Here is a 22,948-nt window from a genome sequence, read left to right on the forward strand (position 1 = left end):
ACTCGCTGGATCGCTGTTGCATAATGCCAGTATGGATTTAATGGACTGAATAAAGTAACTTTACAATCTGTCTTTTCATCTGATTTTAATATAGACTGTAAATGGATGAGGGCACCCTGCTCGCAACAGTCTGTCAACCTAAAAATGACCCATTTATACACACACTGTTTTCTCTCCTTTAACCAGTCCTTCATGTCTTTGACCCCATTATGTGCAATACCTTTTGTCCAAATAAGATACCAGACAAAATGGTGTAAACCATTCTGCGATGACAGCCAAAGCAATGTGGCTATATTACGGGACTAATATCCGGAGGGCTGGACCAATGATCTGAAGTTCAGATCCCTTGCAACAGCTGGGAATTTAAATTTACTTAAACAAATGAGGAATAAAGAGATATGCTTGCCATTGCCGAGACTGGAGCTGCAGATTGTGGTAAAAACCCATCTGCTTCTCTAATCTTCTTTAGGGAGGGAAATCTGTCATCCTTACCTGGGCTGGCCAACGTACAACTCCAGAGTTATAGCATGTTGACTGAGCTGCCCTGTGACGTGACCTAGTATGACAGTGGTGTCACACATGCACCAGCAGGGTTGAAAAGCCATCCATTTGAAACATGGACTCTGCTTCTCTCATCACAGGCAATAGCAGCCAACGTGTTTCTAGCATTTGCTCTTTCTTTCACGTCAAGCAGCTGCAGTATTGTATTGATCAGTGTTGGCATTACTGACCATCTCCTGGCAATGGACATTGAAGGTTTCATTTACACTATGACACCCTTGGGTGCTTCTTCCAAATAAAGTCACACATAGGCCAGACTGGTGCAGGCAGAGTTCCTTCCCTATAGGACATTAATGAACCAGGTGACTGGAACCATCTTTGCATTCTAGATCTATTTAACTAAATTTAAGTTCCCATCTGCCAAAGAGGATTTTAAACTCAGGTCTCCAGATCACTGGTCCAAGTCTCTGGATTGTTTATATGGTAGAGTAATGCAATCATTGCTCTACTGTACCCACAAAGCGTAAAATAGCCATGCACTACCTGTGTAACGGGGACAAGAAAAGTTGCATTTTAATTTGGAAAGATTGCAAATATGTAAATAAAGTGATTTGTTGTTAAAAGCAAACAGTGACCACAGTGTGAAGCAATTACCTACTAATTAAGTGCTGACGTGTTAGGTTCAGACCCGGTATAAATTCAGGTCTGCTTTCACTTTCTGCACCCTAGGTGTGAGGAGCCTACCATGTATTTTGACATTCTATCAAAATATCAGAACACTCTCTGAAGCCCAGCATCAGCGTGATTCAACACCAACACTGCAATCCTGCAGAGCCCACTCAAGCCAAGATAAGAACATATGGAATAGGTGGTCTTCCAACCCACTTCACTATTCACAAGATCATGGCTCATCTTTTACCTCTGCACCATTTTCCCAATACTATCCCCATATCCCTCAATTCCCAAACTCTGTTCTGTATGAAGACAACAACCATTTCCATAGCAGTTCAGGGTAGACAATTCCAAAGGTTCATCACCTGAGTGAGAACATTTCTCACCTGTGCTAAACCTTGCACATCATCCTAGGACTGTGCCCCCCTGGTCCTAGACTCTCAGTCAGAGGAAACATACTCCTTGCATCCAGTCTGTCTGGCCCATGAAGACTGTTTCAATCAGATCTCCTCTCATTCTTCTAAACTTCTCTAGAGTCCCAGTCTGCTCAATCTCTACTCATGGCAGACCCATGGAACCAGTCAAGTGAACCTCAGATTGTGAATTATCAGATAACATTTTACCTCAGCTGGAATACAATTCTCTCCTGAAAGACATTTTCTTCTGTTGAAATTTTGTGCACACCAAGATGAGAGCTGTTACTAATGTGAGGAATGGAACAGGATTCATTTTCTGACTCCATATTCTCAGGGCAGGGACAACATGTATGAGACAGACCAAAACAACAGCGACCCCTCAAACACTCCCAGGGCATGGAGCGCACAAGCTAGATGCAGTGTAAAGCTTTGCACTGTCCTGCCAAGATTCCCAGGGCTGACATGGATTCCTGACGAGCTTGATAATATTAAGTCTTTTGTTGATGTCCGGTCACACTTCCAGTGCACAGCTTAGACACAGAGTAAACTCCCAGTGCAGGGGCAGCGCGGGTTAGACACAGGAAAACTCCCTCCACTGTCCTGTCACAAACTCCCAGGGAAGGAAGAGCACTTGTTGAACTGATACAGGAAAACGTGGCTGAGCCCCAATATTTAGCAACTCCACTTTTCTAAGATGTAATTGTCATCCTGAGCAAGATTACCAAATCAGTATCTTAGTTGGTGACGTTGTGGGAAGAACAGCTGCAGTTCCCTGGAGGTTAGTCACTGGCAGCTAGCAGACTAACTCAACACTTAATTGTTCAGTGAAATTTGGGCTGTTTTGCAATTAAATTGTACAATCAATTATGACCTCTGACAACGACTATTTAAAGCAGCTCCAGTCAGACAGCTGTAGGGATCAGGTTAACGTTGTTAGATCTAAAGCTCCACGCAGCCGCAACTGCAACTACACTAATAAGAAAAAAAACGGATTTCAAGGTGGCAACCTAACAAGCTTTGCACAGAGCACCGTCCACACACACCAGTACACGAGACTCCTCCAGCCCAACTAATCTGTTTCACTAACCTTACACTCATACAGCTACTGCAGAATAGGAAGGTTTACTTGTTCAAACTGCTACTCTTTTCCGTTGTCCCTGCACTGGAAGAGAGAGATCAGTCAATATATAGGGAGCTTTTCTCTGTCTAACCCTTTTTTGTATGTGGATGTGTTTATTAGAAACAGTTGCTCTAAAATACACAAGATTGTCCAATTCCTGATACACCAATACACAACCTACTGAGTTCCTTTACACATTTGATCAAAGAGAAAGTAAAGCAAATCTTCAATCAAACCAAATGGTTCAAATTATCCAAGTGTTGCTAGCATCCCTTCTTGACACCGAGGACCTGTTCCTTTAGAATGTTTTCTGACTTAGTGTCAGCTGCAAACTTGTGGAACCCATTGGACAACTTTTTTGGCAGCCACCTATTCCTCATTGTGACACCAACAAGACTTTTGTTCATTCTTTACAACTTTTTGTAGGTTAAGTGCTTCAGCTTTTTTTTTTAAAAAACACTCAGAGCAGGAATTAGCTGTTGAGGTCTTCCAACAATTTGAGACACAAGACAGTCACAGCCTGCAAATGCTTTAATTTCTTGTGTTATGGAAGGATGCCCCCATGGCAATAGTATTGTACAGATTTATAATAGTTGTAGGTTTTTGTGACACTGTACGCCTTATCTGCAGATGGTCTCATATCACTGTTAGCCATATACCAGTCCAGAATACACCCATCAAATGGGGAAATTAGTGCTGCTCTGCACAGGGAACTGCCCAAGCAAACGAGGAACAGAGTCACGTTGCAGCAGATGTCACACTGTTTGGGGATCTTGTCAGCCTGGATCCTTCCCAAGTGGAAGCAGATTTGATGAGAATATGGTCTCAGCCTCCTTATACATTTGAATGAGGTATTGTCCTTTGAGATTACATCATCTTTTGTAAATGGCAACCTCACATTTCATTTTCTTCAAAATTTCCACCCCAAAAATGAATACAAATTGTCTATAACACTGGACATCTGTCCACAGATCTGCCTGGCTCTTCCCACGTTCAACAGCAGCATCCAATGGGTTTTCCTCAGGCTGGCATCCGTGCAGCAGTATGCACGAGCAAAGACATCCTGTGGTTTCTATACATCAGTGGCATTGATGTCCCAGGGGTCAGTCACCACTGCTCCAGCAATGACACCATCTTCTGCCATTCGGTCAACAACTCTCACCCTGCCAAGGTAATGTCAGTCCCTGGCCTGGAAGTGTGCCAGGACAGTGTACATAGCACATAGAACAGTACAGCACAAGAACAGGTCCTTCAGCCATGGTGTCTGTGCCAAGCATCGCCAAATTAAACTAATCCCTTCTGCCTGCACATGATCCATATCCCTCCACTCCCTGCTTATTCATGTGTCTATCTAAAAACTTCTTAACCACCACTATTGTGTCTACTTCCACCACCACCCCAGCACCACATTCCAGACCCTTATCACAAAAAAAAACTTGACCCACACATCCCCTTTAAATTTCCCCCCCCCTCACTTTAGAGCTATACTCTCTAGTATTCAACATTTCTACCCTGGGAAAAAGATCCTGACTGTCTACCCTATCTGTGCCTCCAACTTTATAAACTTCTATCAGGTCTCCCCTCAGCCTCCGGCACTCCAGAGAAAACAATCTAAGTTTATCCAGCCTCTCCTTATAGTTCATACCCTCTAATCCAGGAAGCATCCTGGTGAACCGCTTCTGCACCCTTTCCAAAGCCCCTACATCCTTCCTGTAATGGGGCAACCAAAACTGCACACAACACTCCAAGTGCAGCCTAACCAAAGTTTTATACAACTACATCATGATTTCCCGACTCTTACACTCTATGCACCTGGCAATGAAGGCAAGCATGCTGTACACTTTCTTTACCACTACCTACTTGCATCACCACCTTCAGTGAGCTATGGACTTGGACCCCAAGATCCTTCTGTACATCAATGCTGTTAAGGATCCTACCACCAACTGTATACTTCCCCCTTACATATGACCTCCCAAAGTGCAACACCTCACACGTGCCCGTATTAAACTGCATCTGCCATTTCTCCATCCATAACTGATCTATATCCTTTGATGACCTTCTTCACATCTGCAACTCCACCAATTCTTGTCATCTGCAAACTAACCAACCCTTCTATGTTTTCATCCAAGTCATTTATATGTATCACAAACAACAGAGGCCCCGGCACCAAGCCCTGCAGAACAACACTCGTCACAGACCTCCAGCCAGTATAACACCCTTCCACCACTGCCGTCTTCTACAAGCAAGTCGATTCGGAATCCAAACTACCACATCAACGTGGATCCCGTGCATCTTAATCTTCCTGATCAACCAACCATGAGGGACCTCGTCAAATAACTTGAAGTCCACGTAGACAACATCCACTGCCCTGCTCTCATTAATCACCCTGGTCATCTCCTCAAAAAACTCAAACAAGTTTGTAAAACATGACCTGCCCCACACAAAGTCATGCTGACCATGGCTTCCAAGTGAGAGTAAATCCTATCCCTAAGCATCCTCTCCAATAGCTTCCTTACCATTTATAAGAGGCACACCAGACTATAACTTACTGGATTATCCCCATTTCCCTTCTTAGAGGAACAACAATGGCTACTCTCCAGTCATCCAGGACCTCACCTGTGGCTAGAGGACACAAAGATCTTTGTCAAAGCCCCAGCAATCTCCTCTCTCAATGACTTGGGATAGATGCCATCAGGCTCTGCGGATTTATCCACTCTAATGCTCTTCAAGAGACCCAATACCTGAGTATACTAGGATACCCCACACTGACCTTGCTGTCCTCCATGTCCTTCTCCTTAGTGAATACTGATGCAAAGTACTCATCTAGTACTTTGTCAACATTCTCTGACTCCAAGCATGAACTCTCTCCTTTATCCTCGAGCAGTCCTACCCTCTCCCTAGTTACCTGGTTTTTAAACGTACATAAAAAATGCCTTGAGATTCTCTTGAATCCTACTTGCCAAAGACATCTCATATCCCTTTTTTGGTCCTCCTAGTTCCTTGCTTAAATTTTTTTTATCTTTCTTTATATTCTCCAAAGTCCTTGTCCAATTTCCAGCTTCCTAAACCTTTTCCTTTTTGCCTAAATTTGCAACCTCTTGTATTCCAAGGTTCCCTTACCATCTTTGTTCTTCCTCCTTACTGGAAGATGCCTGCCCTGAATGCTGGTCAGCTGGTCTTTAAATGACTCCCATCTGTCAGATGTGGACTTGCCCAATGACAGCTGCTCCCAATTTACTCTCTCAAGTCCTGTCTAATAAATGCTGCAAGTTGCCCTGCCCCAATTTAATACTTTTCCCCTAGATCCAGACTTATCTTTATTCACAACTATCTTAAAACTTGAGTTGTGATCACTATTTCCAACATGCTCTCCTACTGAAACGTCAGTCACCTGGCCAAGCTCGCCTCTCAATACAAGATCTAGTATGGCCCCTCCTCTAGTTGGACTATCCACAGAATGTTTAAGAATGTTAGATACATCCCTCTTGGATGTACCTAACAAATTCTGCCCCAAGCCTCTTCCACTAAGGACGTCCCAGTCAATATTGAGGGGGGGGGGGGGAGGGGGGGGGATTAAAAATCACCCAATACAACACCACTGCTTTTACAACTTTCCATACTCTGCATTGGTTTATTATTGTCACTTGTACTGAGGTACAGTGAAACACTTATCTTGCAGACCGTTCATACAGATCAATTCATTACACAGTGCATTGAGGTAGTACGGGGTAAAACAATAACAGAATGCAGAGTAAAGTGTCACAGCTACAGAGAAAGTGCAGTGCAGGTAGACAATAAGGTGCAAGGTCATAACAAGGTAGATTGTGAGGTCAAGAGTCCATCTCATCATAAAGGAACTGTTCAATAGTCTTATCACCCTGGGATAGAAGCCCACAGTCTGTCTAAATACCTGTTCCTCTATCTCCTGCTGGTTATTGGGAGGTCTCTAGTATAACCCCAGTGACTGCACATTTTTTATTTTTGAGTCTCAGTGGATGAGCACTTAGTATGTCCTCTGAGTGCAGCTGTGACACTCTCCCTGATTAGTAACGCATCTCCTCCACCTCTTTTACCTCCCTCTATCATGTCTGAAATGTCGAAATCCTGGAACATTGAGCTGACAGTCCTGTACCTCTCGCAACCATGTCTGTAATGGCCACAACATCATAGTTCCAAGCACTGATGTGTAGAGGAAGCTTTACTCAGTATGTAAGCAATTTCTAGAGGTTGAATGGCTCCTTTGCTGGTTGTACAGTGGCCCCATGCCCCACAGCACTAAGTCGCCACGTCCAATGGCACAGGAGAATACAAATAGTTGTCCGGGAAAGTATAAAGGGAGCTTTATTCTGTACCTCTCCCTTGGTGTCTCTGCCCTGGGAATGTGTGATGGGAGAGAGTAGGAGAGACTTTACTCCGTACCCATTCTGGGGCATGGATTAATGCTGACACAGGGTGCATTGCACCATTGCAGAGCACTGGCATCTTTTATCTTGGAGACTGGAACCGTCGAGAAGGTCAGGCAGCTTTCAGCAGCAGATTGCTGAAAGCTGGAAGCAGCTTCTCAGTTTAAATAAGCAGCAGATCTCAAACTGTGATGTGACGTGACTGGAGGGAGAAAACAGAGTGCCTGGATTCGCAGAAATCCGAGACCCCTCAGTGACCAGAGGGCAGCAGAGTAGCTTCCTCTCCTCTTGCTCCTTGAGCTGACCTGTTTAACGACACTCAGTCTGCACCTGAAAGGATCAGTTACCAGAGGATCAATAGAATGCTGCACTCTGGATTAACACAGTTTTCAGAAGGAATACCACAGTGCTCAGTAAAAATGAACGGCAAATTGCTGCCATGATATTCCAGTCTCCCCTTCCCCTCCACAACACACCTGATATGGTTAATCGACTCCTGCTGAGGGTGCAGTCTCGAGGGGGGGGTCTGGGGTGGGGATACAGCCCCACTGGCATTTGTTCTGATGCACCTCAGCAGCCTGCCACTCAGGGACCAATCTGATCCTGCACTTGCCCAGTGCAGCCATTAACCGAAAACTCTAGCCCCATTACACAAAGCCCCCACCCTTACTGAAGGGGAAAAGGTCCCACTTGCAGCCTTACCAGGCCAGCAGACAGTAGGCACGTTCTCCACCGACATGGTTCAGTACAAGATGTACAGCAGCTTAAACATAGGTGCTTACAGACCATTTTTAAAAGCACTCTCTCCCCAATAAAGACAAACTGCATTGACGTAGCACCTTCATGGCCTCAGCACATCATAATCAAATACTTGGTGTAGTCACCACTGGTGGATAGACAAGCGTAGCAGGTGATGGGCACACAGTCCAGTTCCACCAGAGGTACAGGAACAGTTCATCTCTTTCACTGATGTTAACTGAGTGACAAATGTTGGGCAGGACACCACAGAGACCTTCAAAAACAAAACTACAGGATTGTTTAAGTCCAACTTAAAATGCAGGCAGTGCCAAGCCCCCTCTTCCTCCCCCACCCTCAACAGTGTAGCCTTCCCCTCCACACCAACCCCCACCCTGATGGCTCCACCAGCCCTGTGTACAGGCGATGGTTAGTAAGTTTGCAGATGGCACTAAAATAGGTGGTATAGTATCAATGAAGGTTATCAAAAACTACAGGGGAATCTTGATCAGCTGGGGAAGTGGGCCAAGAAATGGCAAATGGAGTTTAATTCAGTGCAAGGTGTTACATTTTGGAAAGTCAAATCCAGGTGGGACTTTCACAGTGAACGGCAGGGCCCTGGGGAGAGTTGTAGAACAGAGGGACTGAACGTGGAGTCACATGTAGACAGGGTGGTGAAGGCAGCTTTTGGCACACTGGCCGGAACAAGTCAGGGCATAGAGTAGAAAAGTTGGGAGGTCACGGTGCAGTTGTACAGGACGCTGGTGAGGCTGCACTTGGAGTATTGTGTTCAGTTTTGGTCACCCTGCTGTAGGAAAGATTTTATTAAACTGGAAAGAGTGCAGAAAAGATTTACAAGGATGCTGCCAGGACGACAGACCAAGTTTTAGGGAAAGGTTGGACAAACGAGGAATTTATTCCTTATAGGAAACTGAGGGGTGATCTTAGAGGTGTAGAAAATCATGAGGGGCATAGATAGGGTGAACGTACTCAGTCTTTCTGCTACCTTCCCCCCCCCCTCCCCCCCCCAAAAAGAGTTGGGGACTAGAGAGTAAAGGTTTAAGGTGAGAGAGAAGATTTAATAGGAACTTGAGGGGCAATGTGTTTGTTTTCATTAACACAAAGTGTGATATCTATGTGCAATGAGCTGCCAGAGGAAGTGGTTGAGGCAGCTACAATAACAAGTTTTAAAAGACAGTTGCACAGGTACACGGATTGGAAAGGTTTAGAAGGTTATGGGCCAAATGCTGGCAAAAGGGACTATCTTGGATGGGGCAGCTCAGTCAGCATGGACCAGTTGGGCCGAAGGGCCTGTTTCCATGCTGTATGACTGACTAGCAGTCTTCCACACCTAGCATGCCTGGGGGGGAAGGATGGAAAGAAAGGAGGACTTTGGCTCTGCAGGAGTCAAATACTGCCCAGTTCACTAGGCCAGCTATCTTGTGTACCCACACCATTGAGGAACAGGTGAGCACTCCACACAAGGAGACCCATCAACTCCTTCAACCTATCATTCAGTATGACAATAGTTGAGCTGTCAGTCAACGCCATGTATCTGCCAAATAGCCAAATCCCTCATTTTGTATGAAATTCATGCCACATACAAAATTAACAACTGACCAAGCATTAACTTTTTCTGAAGAACTCCTGCCTTCTATCACTCTCTATGTAGAAGTGTCTGAACTTCACTCCTGAAACATAGAACAGCACAGGGACAGGCCTTTCTGCCCACCATGTCTGTGCCGACCATAGTGCCAAATAAACTAACCCCATCTGCCTGCACAAGATCAATATCCCTCCATTGCCAGCCTCTCCGCGTGCCCAAGTGCCTCAAACATTGCTGCTGTACCTGCTTCCACCACCTCACCTGGCAATGCATTCCAGCCACCTACCACCCTCTGAAAAATAAACTTGCCTTATAAACCTCCCTAATTTTTCTGCCTTTCACCGTAAAGCTATGCTCTCTGGTCACTGACATTTCCACCCTGGGAAAAAGACTGTCTACAGAACACGGTGACTGAAGCCGTGGGTGGTAACAGTGGGGCAATTAAAATTAGGTCTGGGCCAACAGTCTTAGTTAGGTTGGGTAAAAAGATACAGGCAACTCCAGCACAGAAAATACAGACCACCTCTCTGAGCATAACAAGAACCCAAAGTATGTACTTTATGAACAAATTGCATTGATATAGCACCTTTAATGTGGCTAAAATAACCCAAGACAGATTGCACTAAGCCAGTTTAGGACTGTTGCTCAAAAGCTCAGTCACAGGTAGCTTCGAAGGAACTACTGTAAATGAGATACAAGGATGCAGAGAAGGTAAGAGTTCCAGAGCTCATGCACAGGCAGCCAAGGGCAGAGCCACCTACTGCAGTGATTTAATTCGGGGATGCTCAAGAGGTCTCAGACTTTGTATCCTTCCTGATGGTCAATGAACTTGATTGCAAATAACTTTTCACTTTATGTCAGATTTCATGTTTTTCTGATTCCATGTAATGAGACACCAGGTCAGAGATCCTGTCCTAGTAGATTATAGTTTGGGGATCTCGGGTGTAGGTATACTGCTCAGTCACCTCAGTGCAGCACCTCGGAGCACAAACCAACCATTTCAGAACAATGATAACTGGATATTAAACGCAACTCAATTGGCACCAAACTGGAGATTTGTTCAGTACAGAAACTGAATGGGTCACTCCTCACACTACATACTAACAGAACACTTTCAGATAGTCAGTCATAGAGCGACATAACATGGATACAGGCCCATCGGCCCAAGCAGTCCATGCCGACCACAGTGCCCACCCAGCTAGTCCCAATTTCCTGCGTTCGGCTCATATCCCTCTAAGCCCCTCCCCTCCATGTACCCATCCAAGTGATTCTTATATGATCCTGTTGTACCCACCTCACCATGTACTCAGCAGTCTCTGCTTGAAAAAGTTACCCCTCAGGTCCCTTTTAAATCTTTTCCCCTCTCGCCCTAAATCTATGAGATGAATCAATAATCTCAACCCTGGGAAAAATCTGCTGATGGAAAGAACAGCGTGGCAGGAGGCCTTTCAAAACACAATGATCCAATTCAACTTCCAAGGTTCAGCAGTTCACTCTTCACTTTCAAATGACATAGAAAGCATCCTATCTGGATACATCACGGCTTGGGACGGCAACTGCTCTGCCCAGGACCGCAAGAAACTTCAGAGAGTTGTGGACACAGCCCAGCACAGAAACCAGCCTCCCCTCCATGGACTGTCTACACTTCTCGCTGCCTTGGTAAAACAGCCAACATAATCAAATACCCCTCCCACCCCAGATAATTTTTTTCCTTCCCCCTCCCATCGGGCAGAAGATACAAAAGCCTGAAAGCACGTCCCACCAGGTTCACGGACAGCTTCTATCCCACTGTTATAAGACTATTGAACGGTTCCCTAGTACGATAAGATGGACTCTTGACCTCACAATCTAGCTCATCATGGCCTTTCACCTTATTGTTTGCCTGAACTGCATTTCTCTGTTACACTTTATTCTACATTGTTATTGTTTTCCCTTGTACTACCTCAATGTACTGTTGTAATAAAATAATCTGTATGGATGGCATGCAAAGCAATGTTTTTTTTTACTGTACCTCAGTACATGACAATAATAAACTATTTACCAACTTCTATTATTTAAAAGCCTGCAAAATTAGGCTTCTTGCTAATTTCTTATAGTTGTACTTTATGGACTGAAATATTGCAAGTAAAACCTTCAAGTTCTGGCAGTGGCCTTAAGTATTAATGAACAGCTTGGAAAGGAGGTTGCCATCACCCAGTGCAGAATGACTAAACAGTTGGCATAATTAAAGGAAATTACAACACTCAGAACGAATAACGCTGATGGCAAGATAAACCCCTAACCTAGCCGAGCTGCACTGGGCAGACTCAAAGTCCAGCACTGTACTCACACCTACAATCTTCAGACAGATTACATAGTGGACTGTGGACCCCTTGTAATTACAGACGTGACTCAGAGAGAGGGAAGGATAATCAGACCTCTAATCGTAAATTCCTTTCAAAGCACGCTTGTGTGTTAAGGCTGTAATGCTATTATACAGCTTAGAGCCTGCAACATGTCACTCAGATTATATACAAACATAAACATTGATGGAGAGTCTACCAAGTTTTAAAGCAAGAGAAATAATACACCTCTGGATTAAACACAAAGTTCCACATTTGCTCTCCCTAGCGACCTACCATAACATGCTTATCTTGATCTCAGTGGTGTTGGGGATTGCAGAGTAGAGAATGGGGCACCAACCAGTGATGCTGTATTTGGACAGAGCTACAGGCAGGCACCCCAGCTGGAGAAACTGCACTCAGTTCTGGGCACCACACCTCAGGATGGAAGGGACTTGTCTGGGTGAGGCCACAATGTAGATTCAACGGTATGGTACTGGGGGTGAAGGGTTAAATTGATAAGATTGCATGAACCAGGCCTGCAACACTCAGAAGAACACCTCAACTTTCTGAAAATAAACACAATCGATTTGGTAATCAAAACAGAAAGTGCTGGACAAATTCGGATCAGGCAGCCTTAGTTTTGATGAAGGGTTTGGGACCTGAAACATTAACTGTTTCTCCTTCCACAGATACTGCCTGACCTGCTGTGTTTTTCCAGCACTTTTATTTCAGACTTCCAGTGCCACAGTTACTTTGATTTTCAAGGACTTGGTGAGGTGTATAAAGAGAAACCATTTCCTTTGGCAAGAGCCTCCAGACAAGGAGTCAGGCTGGTCATGGTGATAAGAGGAAGCACCTTCCTGCACACAAGGAAGTGGAAACCTAGAAGTGTCTCCTCAAAAAGCTGCAGATATCGGGAGTCTGTTGGACCTTTCAAAACCAAGACAGGTCTCGTTGGATAATCGAGGACATACAGAAGGATGGGTAAAGGCCAAAGACCAGACAAGACTCAGTTGAAGGCGGGAGTGGCTGGAAGTGTCTTGCTCCCATATTCCGTCTGAACAAAGATCAGAGGACAGGTAGCAGTTCTGAGTGGGATGGAATGTGGTGCGGAGAATGAGGGAGTGAGAGCTGTCCTGAAACAAAATTCACTCTGTGCTGCTAAAAATAGACAAAGTTGCTTTAGCAGTCATCATCTCAGCGAGAGGTTGGTGTGCAGGACTGAAGGAGAAATCAGAGAGAAACACTTCTATTTTTAAACTGGTTAAACATTCCCTGACATGCCCCATTAGCAAGCAGTGGGTGCCAGAATAACACAACCCCTGAGAAATGAAGAGAAGCACCAGGAAATGAAATAACTTTAAATGCAGTGCGGTAACGGATATCTGGAGTTCATGCTCAGTGATCTTTGTAGGAGGGCAGGACAAGCTGCAAAGGATGTTGTAGAGTCTACTGCATCCCGTACAGAGAATTCACAAAGCAAGCAGCCTTGCTAAAACTAGGCAACACTTTTTAAGAGTCCTCAGCTAAACAATTCCCGTTTGTGGGAAGGATGTCAAGGTCTGGGAGAGGGCACAAGAAGATTTACCAGAATTCAGGTCAAAGGGCTTCCGTTCCGTGAGGCTGGAGAAGTTGGGGCTGTTCCCACAGCAGAGGAGATTAAAAGATTTAATAGCAGTGTTTAAAATTGTGAAGAGTTGAGAGAGCAAATAAGAAGCTGGTTCCATTGGCAGAAGGGTCAGTGACCAGAAGGCACAAATGTAAACCAATTAACAAAAGAACCAGAGGTGAAGTGATGACACCACAGACCATTGCTCCAACAGGGACAGTGGAGCTGGCTCACCCTTGGCAGTCAAACCTGCCCACGGGATGCTCAGGAACCCATGATACTATCCTGGTGTCCCCACCTGTACACCCAAGGTCATTAAAAACAGATTTACCAGCTCTTACCCAATACAATTGAGTAATTCACCGCTTTTTAGAGGAAAGATTTATTTCAATAGCACCTTTCCCCAACTGCGTGGCACCCAAACTATTTCACAGTTCATGAAGTGTCTTGCACTTGCAATTTGGCATGTCCCCTTTGACCCTCACCAACTTTTTATCGATGCAGCATCAAAAGCATCCTATCTGGATGAATCAGTTTGGTACGGCAACCGCTCTGCCTGAGACCACAAGAAACTGCAGAGAATTGTGACCACAGCTCAGCACATCACGGAAACCAGCCTGCCCTCCATGGACTGTCTACACTTCTCGCTGCCTCGGTAAAGCAGCCAACATAATCAAAGACCCCACCCACCCCGGACATTCTCTCTTCTTCCATCGGGCAGAAGATACAAAAGCCTGAAAGCACATACCACCAGGCTTAAGGACAGCTTCTATCCCACTGTTATAAGACTACTGGATGGTCCCCTATTACGATAAAATGGACTCTTGACCTCACAATCTACCTCGTTATGACCTTGCACCTCATTGTCTCCCTGCATTGCACTCTGTAACTATAACATTTTATACTACATTCCGTTTTTGTTTTCCCTTGACCCACCTCAATGTACTGTTGTAATGAAATGATCTGTACAGATGGCATGCAAAACAGTTTTTCACTGTACCTCCGTACATGTGACAATAATAAACCAATTTACCACTGCTTCAATGTACAAAACCGTCTATCTGGACATTGCCAACTCACACAAAGAACTATGAAATAGTTCCAGCTTGTGCTTCAGTGAGGTAGATTGAAGGATAAATATTGACCCCTAGACAGTGGGAAGAACTGTCCTGCTCCTCTTTGGGGTCTTTTACACTGAGTGTGCAGGCTGAACTTCAGTTTAATGTCACTGTCAAAGGACAGCACCTCTGGCAACGCAGCACTCCCACAAGGAAGCACTGTCAACACCAGCAGACTATAGATTCAAGTGGGGCTTCTGACCATAGGCCACCCACTATGCCACTGCTCGCAACACCGTGGGAAGCACTGAGGCTCAATGCAAAGCACAGTTGTAATCAGATAACCACCTAGCATTGCTGAAAAGGCAATGAGCATCCCACCAACTACCTGGCCTCCCTCAGAGGAGCTCAGAAGTGGAAGCCATGAGCTATTGAGCCGTTGACAGCTGAGGTGGGGAAATGGGTCTGAAGAAATGGGACAGAGCAAGGGAATACTGCACACCCGTCTCTGCATTTCCATCACCGTCCTCTCCACCCTCTCACACAATTAGAGAGCCTAGGATTTAGAGATTATAATACAAAGGGTCAAAGCAAACAAATCAGCTTTGTGCTGGTGGTCAGTGCAATCAGCTGAACAACAAAAGAGTGGCGATTCAAATTCTAATACACTGAGAATCACGGATGCCTGGGAACGAATTAGCAGGCCATAATCCAATCAAATAAGCCAGGATCAGAGCACAGCTGCTAATTCTTTCAGGTATTTAGGCTTTGCAACACTCCTGTTTTACATTACATGCAGTCATGGTTGAAATCAGGACCCACTGCTCAAAGTTGTTTAATAATCATTTATATATTAATATTTTTAAAGAGCTCCTCAAAACAAGCTCCTGTGGCCAGTTGGAACACTTAAGGTGCCACACGCCCCACAAACTACCAACACCCTGCTCCCTCACGCAATCTGTTCTTGGTTCCCTTATAGAACTAGTTTCACAGCAGTCATGGGACAAGCCTGGAAGGCCACACTGCTTAGTGCTCAGGGTACATGCAAAGAAAAGCCCACCCTACACTGGGGCAGGGCTTCTTGCTTAGGAGAGGTCACGTTAGCACCAAAAAACAGAAAAGCAGCTTGCAAGGGGCATCAAGATCCACACAGTTTTGCAAGTATATTACAAAAGGAGGGTGATTAAGGACACCGAATCTCGTAAAAATCAGATAACTTCAATACTGCAAAATGAAATGATGAACATGCTGAATGATTATTCTGAGTGGAGACAGGAGACTGCAGGCTCTGGAATCTGGAGCAACACACAATCTGCTGGAGGAACACAGCGGGTTGAGCAGCATCTGCAAGAGGAAAAGAACTGTTGATGTTTTGGGTGGAAACCCTGCGTCAGACCAAGGAAATGTCAACAGTCCCCTTCCTCCCACAGATGCTGCTCAACCTTCTGAGTTCCTCCAGCAGATTGATTATTGAGTGGAAATGTATACCAGGGTACCAGGATAGCATTCTGGACACACCGAGGAAACCAAGGCTGAATCTGGGACAAGCACTTCGCAAAATTAAAGCAAATTACATAGAGAAAGAATATAATAATACGAAGTGGCATTGCCCCTATTGCCTTCAGAGATGAACATTTTACCTCCTTTTAAACAAATTCAAGGCTTGGCTTCCACTGTTGTCTGCAGCAGTGAATTCCATTGGTTTCACATGCTAAGTAAAAAAAATCTTCTGCTCACCTCAGTCTTAAGACTGATCCCAGGCTCTTGACCCAGCTGTCAGGAGAAACTTCTCCCTGCACCTCGCCTGCCGAGCCCCGTAGAGTCTTGTACGGTGCACTTCAATCCACCCTCATTGCTCTAAACTAGTGAATACAGGCCTAGTCCAACTGATACAACAGCCCTGCCATCCCAGCAATCAGTCTGGTGAACCTTCGCTGCACTCCCTCTGTGGCAAGGAGACCAAATCTGTACAGTGGTCAAAGAGTAGTCTTACCAATGTCCTCAATAACTGCAGTTCCTGCACTCTAAACTTCTCGTAATAGAACCATAGAACAATACAGCACAATACAGGCCCTTTGGCCCACCATGTTGTGCTGACCTTCAAACCACACCCAAGGCTATCCAACTCCTTCCTCCCACATATCCCTCTATTTTAAATTCCTCCATATGCTTATCTAACAATCTCTTGAACTTGACCAACATATCAGCCTCCACCACCACCCCAGGCAGCACATTCCATGCACCAACCACTCTCTGGGTAAAACACCTCCCTCTGATATCTCCCTTGAACTTCCCACCCGTTGCCTTAAAGCTATGCCCTCTTGTATTGAGCATTGGTGCCCTGGGAAAGAGGCGCTGGCTGTCCACTCTATCTATTCCTCTTAATGTTTTGTACACCTCTATCGTGTCTCCCCTCATCCCCCTTCTCTCCTATAAAGCCCTAGCTCCTTTAGTCTCTCCTCATAATCCATACTCTCTAATCCAGGTAAATCTCCTCTGCACCCTTTCCAACGCCTCCACATCCTTCCTATAATGAGGCGACCAGAACTGGACACAGTACTCTAAGTGCGGTCTAACTAGAGTTTTGTAAAGCTGCATCATTACTTTGTGGCTCTTAAACTCGATCCCACGACTTATGAAAGCTAACATCCCATAAGCTTTCTTAACTACTCTATCCATCTGTGTGGCAACTTTCAGGGATCTGTGGATATGGACCCCCAGATCCGTCTGCTCCTCCACACTGCCCAGAATCCTGCCATTTACCTTGTATTCCGCCTTGGAGTGTGTCCTTCCAAAGTGTACCACTTCACACTTCTCCAGATTGAACTCCATCTGCCACTTGTCAGCCCAGCTCTGCATCCTATCAATATCCCTTTGCAAGCTTCGACAGCCCTCCACACTATCCACAACACCACCGATCTTTGTGTCATCTGCAAACTTGCTAACCCAGCCTTCCATCCCCTCATCCAAGTCATTAATGAATATCACAAAAAGTAGAGGTCCCAGAACTGATCCCTGTGGGACACCACTAGTCACAGCCCTCCAATCCAAATGCACTCCCTCCACCACAACCCTCTGTTTTCTACAGGCAAGCCAATTCTGAATCCACACGGCCAAGCCCCCCTGGATCCCTTGGCCTCTGACCTTCTGAAGAAGCCTACCATGTGGAACCTTGTCAAACGCCTTACTAAAATCCATGTAGACCACATCTACTGCACTACCCTCATCAATCTTCCTGGTTACCTCCTGAAAGAACCCTATCAGGCTTGTGAGGCAAGATCTTCCCTTCACAAATCCATGCTGGCTGTCCCTAATCAGTCCATGATTCTCTATATGATCATAGATCCTATCTTTTAGAATCCTTTCTAGCAGCTTACCCACCACAGACACAAGGCTCACTGGTCTGTAATTCCCTGGACTATCCCTATTACCTTTTTTTGAATAAGGGGACAACATTCGCCATCCGGTACCATCCCCGTGGACAACGAGGACTCAAAGATCCTAGCCAACGGTTTTGCAATCTCCTCCCTAGCCTCACGAAGCAGCCCGGGGAATATTCCATCAGGCCCTGGGGACTTATCTGTCCTAATATTTTCTAACAGCTCCAACACATCCTCTCTCTTGATATCTAATGAAGGCCAACATATCATTTGCCTTCTTCACTGCTTGCTGCATCAATATGTTTGCCGTCAGCAACTGGTGTACCAAGATCCTTTTGCATATGAACATTTCCCAGATGTTTAGATAAACTGTCTTTCTCTTTTTCCTCTGCAAGCAGATAACTTCACATTCATTCCTGTTCTACTGGATCTCACTCAAGTAAATCACCCTGAAGCCTCTGAATTCTCAACTCAGTCCCTCCCAGTCTTGCATTGTTGGCCAATATCACGAAATACTACATCCAAATACTGGTATTAGTAGCTGGGGACCAATCACTGCAGTAATCCCCACTTACTACCCCAAAAATAAACATTTATCCCTCCTCTGTTTGTCAGCTAACTTTCAACTCATGCCACACACCAACTTTTCACACTAATCTCTTCTGCAGACCTTTATTACAGGTCCCTGAAAAATCCAAATTACCCATGCCCCTGTGGTTATTTATGAAAAGCAAGGAGGGTAATTAATTATGGGGCAGTTGGAAATTCCTGATGTAAGTAAAGATACAGAAACTAAAAAGTCTTCAGTGTTCAGGTCAATGTGGGTTATGTGGAGGTCATGCCTGATAAACCCAAGAACCTTTTTTTGCACAGCTGATTAAAATAGTGGACAGGGGGCATCTCTATTTATACTGTGCCTCTGAAAGTCCATGAAATCCCTCATAAGACACCAAATACTAGAGTGGAGAACCAAGGAGCTGAAAGCAAATTCTTGACCCATCTACGTAACTGACAGGCAGAGACAGATTTCCCCCGGCGAGCGCCAAGTTTAACACTTCCAGCTGTAAATTGGATATGTGCGTCTCTGCATACCATAGCTGCTATTGCATTAAACTAGGAATCCTGTCAATGCCATACATGAGCACAGTACAACACCAAGTGTAAATTTTCAAAGACTGGCACCAAGCCTTTGGTGTTGCCTGTAACTGTGGGGAAGTTACAGTCTGGGGACCAGTAGCACAGGGAAGGCTCCCAGGACAATCAAAATCCAGCATATCTTCCAGAGCACTTGTACACAGTCAGACATCCTAAGACACCTCATGATTGTGAAGGAGACATATAGTGACCAGGAGCCACATAAGATTATAAAAATTACAAAGGGCTTAGACAGTAGGTAGAGAGCCATTGTTCCAATTGGTAGAATGGTCACGAACCAGATTTAATATAGATGGCAAAAGAACCAGGATTTAAACATGAGTGGTTAGCATTTAGAATGCATAACCGGATAAGATGGTGAACAGAGTAAACTGGGTCTTTCAGAAGGGAATTAGATCAGCATTCAGTGCAGGGTTACAAGACCTGTGGGACTACCTGCATTGTTCTGCAAAATGCCAGCACAAGGAGGGGCGCAAAGGAGCATCCTGTGCCGATCCCATTTCATGGTTTGTTCAAAGACGTAGGTCTCAAAGCAGCTTCTCAGGAAGGAGAGGCAGAGAGGTGTAGAGGGAACTCCACAGCATTAAGCCTAGACAGCAGTAAGCAGGGCACTGAAAGTGGGGATTCAGAAGGGCAAGGCACCAGAGAGATTTGAATGAGGACAAGCCAACGCATCAGGTGAGCACTGGGACAATGGGCGAATGGGACCTGGTGTAAGTTAGAGACACAGGATGACAGAATTTGACATAAACACTACTTAATGAAGTAAATTCCACTGAGCAACAAACCTGGCCAGAAGGAGATCACTCACCTCATCCACGGAGATTGGAAGGACTATCCGACTGAAAAAGAAGGAAAAGCAAATAAGTATCAAATGGAACACACATTAGTCACAAATAAAAAAAACAAAATGCAGGAAACATTCATCAAATCAGGCAACATCTGTAGACAGAGAAAGTTAACGTCAAGGTGATGACCTTTCATCAGAGCAAGGAAAAGTTCGGAAGCAGACATTCAATTGCAGAGACGGGGGGGTGGGGGGGGGGGCAGGAGGAACAGAGGGAACGTCTGTGATAGGATGGAGTCCAAGAGAAAATGACTGTAGTCAGATGCGAGGTGAAGGTTTGTTAATGGCAGCTGACCTGTCTGGAGGTGTAGAGAGGGGGAGATGAATACAGGCGGAGGAGAGGAAAATGAGGGTCCAAACTGAGATACAAAACAGCAGTTGCTGCAAATCCAACATGACAGAATGCTGGGAAAACCCAAAAGCTTAGTCAGCGTCTGAGAAACACTGAGTTACAAGGCTGATGCCTTTAAACAAGAACTAGAAAGGCCAGTTATCTCCAACTGTTGAACTCGATCTCTCACGGACTGGATGGAAAATGAGATATGTAGCTGAACTTATGTCGGACTGCACTGGAAAGGCGTTGCCCAGCGCTTTGGGTTCTTGATTATATAGCCATACAGTTATCCTGCATAGAAACAGGCTCCTCTGTCAACCACCGTGCCTATCTATGTTAACCAAGCCCAATCCACACTGAGGTGAATGGAAAAGACAGCAATCACAACGTATAAGCGGGGGGCTTTCCCTAGTGTGCTGGCTAACGTTTCTTTCAGGCAACACAAAGCAGATTCTATTTGTGGACAGACTGGTGTTTGCCTTTGAGGTTGTATAACCAGTCAATACACTTAAAAGGCCCTTCATTATGAATTGCTTTGATTCATCCAGAGGCTGTTGCAAATGCAGGTTTTTGCCCTGTTGTGCATTTTACTTCCTTGGTTACTGATAGAGGTTTAAATAAATACTCACACGAGGTACATTTAACCTCTACTTCCAGCGGGTCAGGTGCCTGCACTAAAATTAGTGAACATGGTCTAAGACTCATCTACTATTGGACAACTCTAGGCCCTGACATTCAATACGTCTGCAGCCCGCAAGGGAATGTCACCTTTACTGCGTGCAGGCTCCTTGGAGAACATATCAATTCCTTCAATGCAGAACAGAGCAACTTTGACAACCAGTTACACAGAAAGCTTGAAAGATTGCAGTTTCTTCCAAGAATTATTCTCGCAATTGCCGATGTAAGAATTAAAAATGTAAATATGTATTCAGTTTGAATGGAAGGTTTGGGAGCAAGGACGGCAGTATCCTGCCTTTCAAGACAATGCCACCACCAGAACAGCACCGCCTGTGTAGTGTGTCCTGGCAAAGGAGTTTATGAGCAAGCACATCAGCCATTGTCTCCCGAGCAGTCTCTGCAGAAAACAGAAAAAAAGCTAGAAATATTCAGCAGGTTAGGCAGCATCTGTGGAGAGAGAAACAGAGGTGATGTTTCAGGTTGAGACACACAAGACTGCAGATGCTGGAATCTGGAGCAACAATCTGCTGGGAGGACCCAGCAGGTCAAGCAGCATCTGTGGGAGGAAAGGAATTGTTGATGTTTCGGGTCGAAACCCTGCATTAGGTAATGTTTCAGGTGAAATAACTTCCAAAAGCGTTGCGATGAAATGTTGTCTGTTTGCAGTGTTCTGTTCAATGCCACAAATGCTGCCTCACCTGCTAATTCCAGTATTTGTTTTCATTTCACTATCCCCAGCATCTGCAGTATTTCAGTTCTGTATTAAAGGCAGGTGAGGTTGCATTCCAGATACCAGTGGCCTGAGAGGTTGAAGGAGTCTAGCACTGACATGCTGCTCACCCCTCACACCTGCTGGCCAACGCTGTTCCCCGCTTGCAGCCATTCCCTATCAGGGCTGGGAAGATAGAGTGACTCCCTCTGCTCAAACTGGTTCAGACACAGAGGGCCCCTCCCGCAGGAAAACACTTTGGTGGAGAAACTCACCATTGCTCATGCCAATACTCCTCAGCTGCTGAAAAGACAAACAGGATATTGCACTGCTGCTGATTTCAGCAAGTTTGGGTGGTTTACCACTTGGCTAGCAGCCAGCTGAACAAAATGCAAGCTGGGAAAATCAAGTGTATACTGAGGGATTGTACAATATTCTAAAATAAAAGCACCAGATAACCAAGATTTTAATTTAAAAGATAAAATCTCTGCTTTGGTAATACTGCCGCTTCCTCCCAACAAACACACTGAACCTCAGCAACTCAGACATCAGAAGGGAATTTCTAAATGGACCCGTCTCCCACTGCACCCCCCTCCACAACCCCACACGTACTTGCACGAAGAGAAACCAATATCATTCAATAAGAGCACTGGCAGACCAGACCCAGGATCACTGCTCATATCCCTGCTGTACTGCTGAAAGTATCCTGACTGGTTGCATCGTGATCTGCTACGGCAATTCGAATGCACAGGAACACAAGAAACTGTACAGAGTAGAGGACTCTGCCCAATGCATCACAGGCATATCCCTCCCCACCACCGGGAGTACCTAATGGAGGCGCTACCTCAAGAAGGCAACATCCAAAGATCCCCACCCTCCGGGCCGTGCCATCTTCTTGCAGCTCCCATCAGGCAGGAGGTACAGAAGCCTGAAGTCCCTCACCACCAGGTTCAGGAACAGCTACTTCCCTTCAATCATTTGGTTCTTGAACTAACCGGCAAAACCCTAATCACTACAGTTCATCAACACTATGACCACTTTGATCACTCTGCACTAAAATGGACTTCGATTTTTTTCTTTTCTAATTGTGTTCTTTCTTGTAAAAATTGTGTATAATTTATGTTTTTCTTGTGAATGCTGCTTATATGTTACTATGTGCCCGTGATACTGCTGCAAGTAAGTTTTTCGTTGCACCTGTGCACACATGGACTTGTGCAGATGACAATAAACTCGACTGACTTTGCTGCAGTGTTCGTGGGAAAAGGAGGAGGAAAACGGAAGCACAGGCATATCACAAACACAGCTTTCCAGTCGGCCTGCAACAGCATTGGGTCCAATTCTGGGCACACTTTTGGAAAGTTGCAAAGGTCCCTCAGAGGCTGCAGAACAGATTCACTCGAA

General features: G+C 45.2%; 1 protein-coding gene across 1 annotated transcript in view; it reads right to left on the minus strand.

The window, feature by feature from the left end:
• Nucleotides 1-22,948, minus strand: part of LOC127581275 (phosphatidylinositol transfer protein alpha isoform-like) — a 58,985-nt gene that overhangs the window by 21,366 nt on the left and 14,671 nt on the right. Inside the window, exon 2 of the mRNA XM_052035495.1 lies at nt 19,791-19,821. Within this exon, the coding sequence (XP_051891455.1) occupies nt 19,791-19,821 (31 nt within the window). The remainder of the gene's footprint in view (nt 1-19,790; nt 19,822-22,948) is intronic.

The sequence above is a fragment of the Pristis pectinata genome, chromosome 21, assembly GCF_009764475.1.
Source record: "Pristis pectinata isolate sPriPec2 chromosome 21, sPriPec2.1.pri, whole genome shotgun sequence".
In the NCBI taxonomy this organism is placed as follows: domain Eukaryota; kingdom Metazoa; phylum Chordata; class Chondrichthyes; order Rhinopristiformes; family Pristidae; genus Pristis; species Pristis pectinata.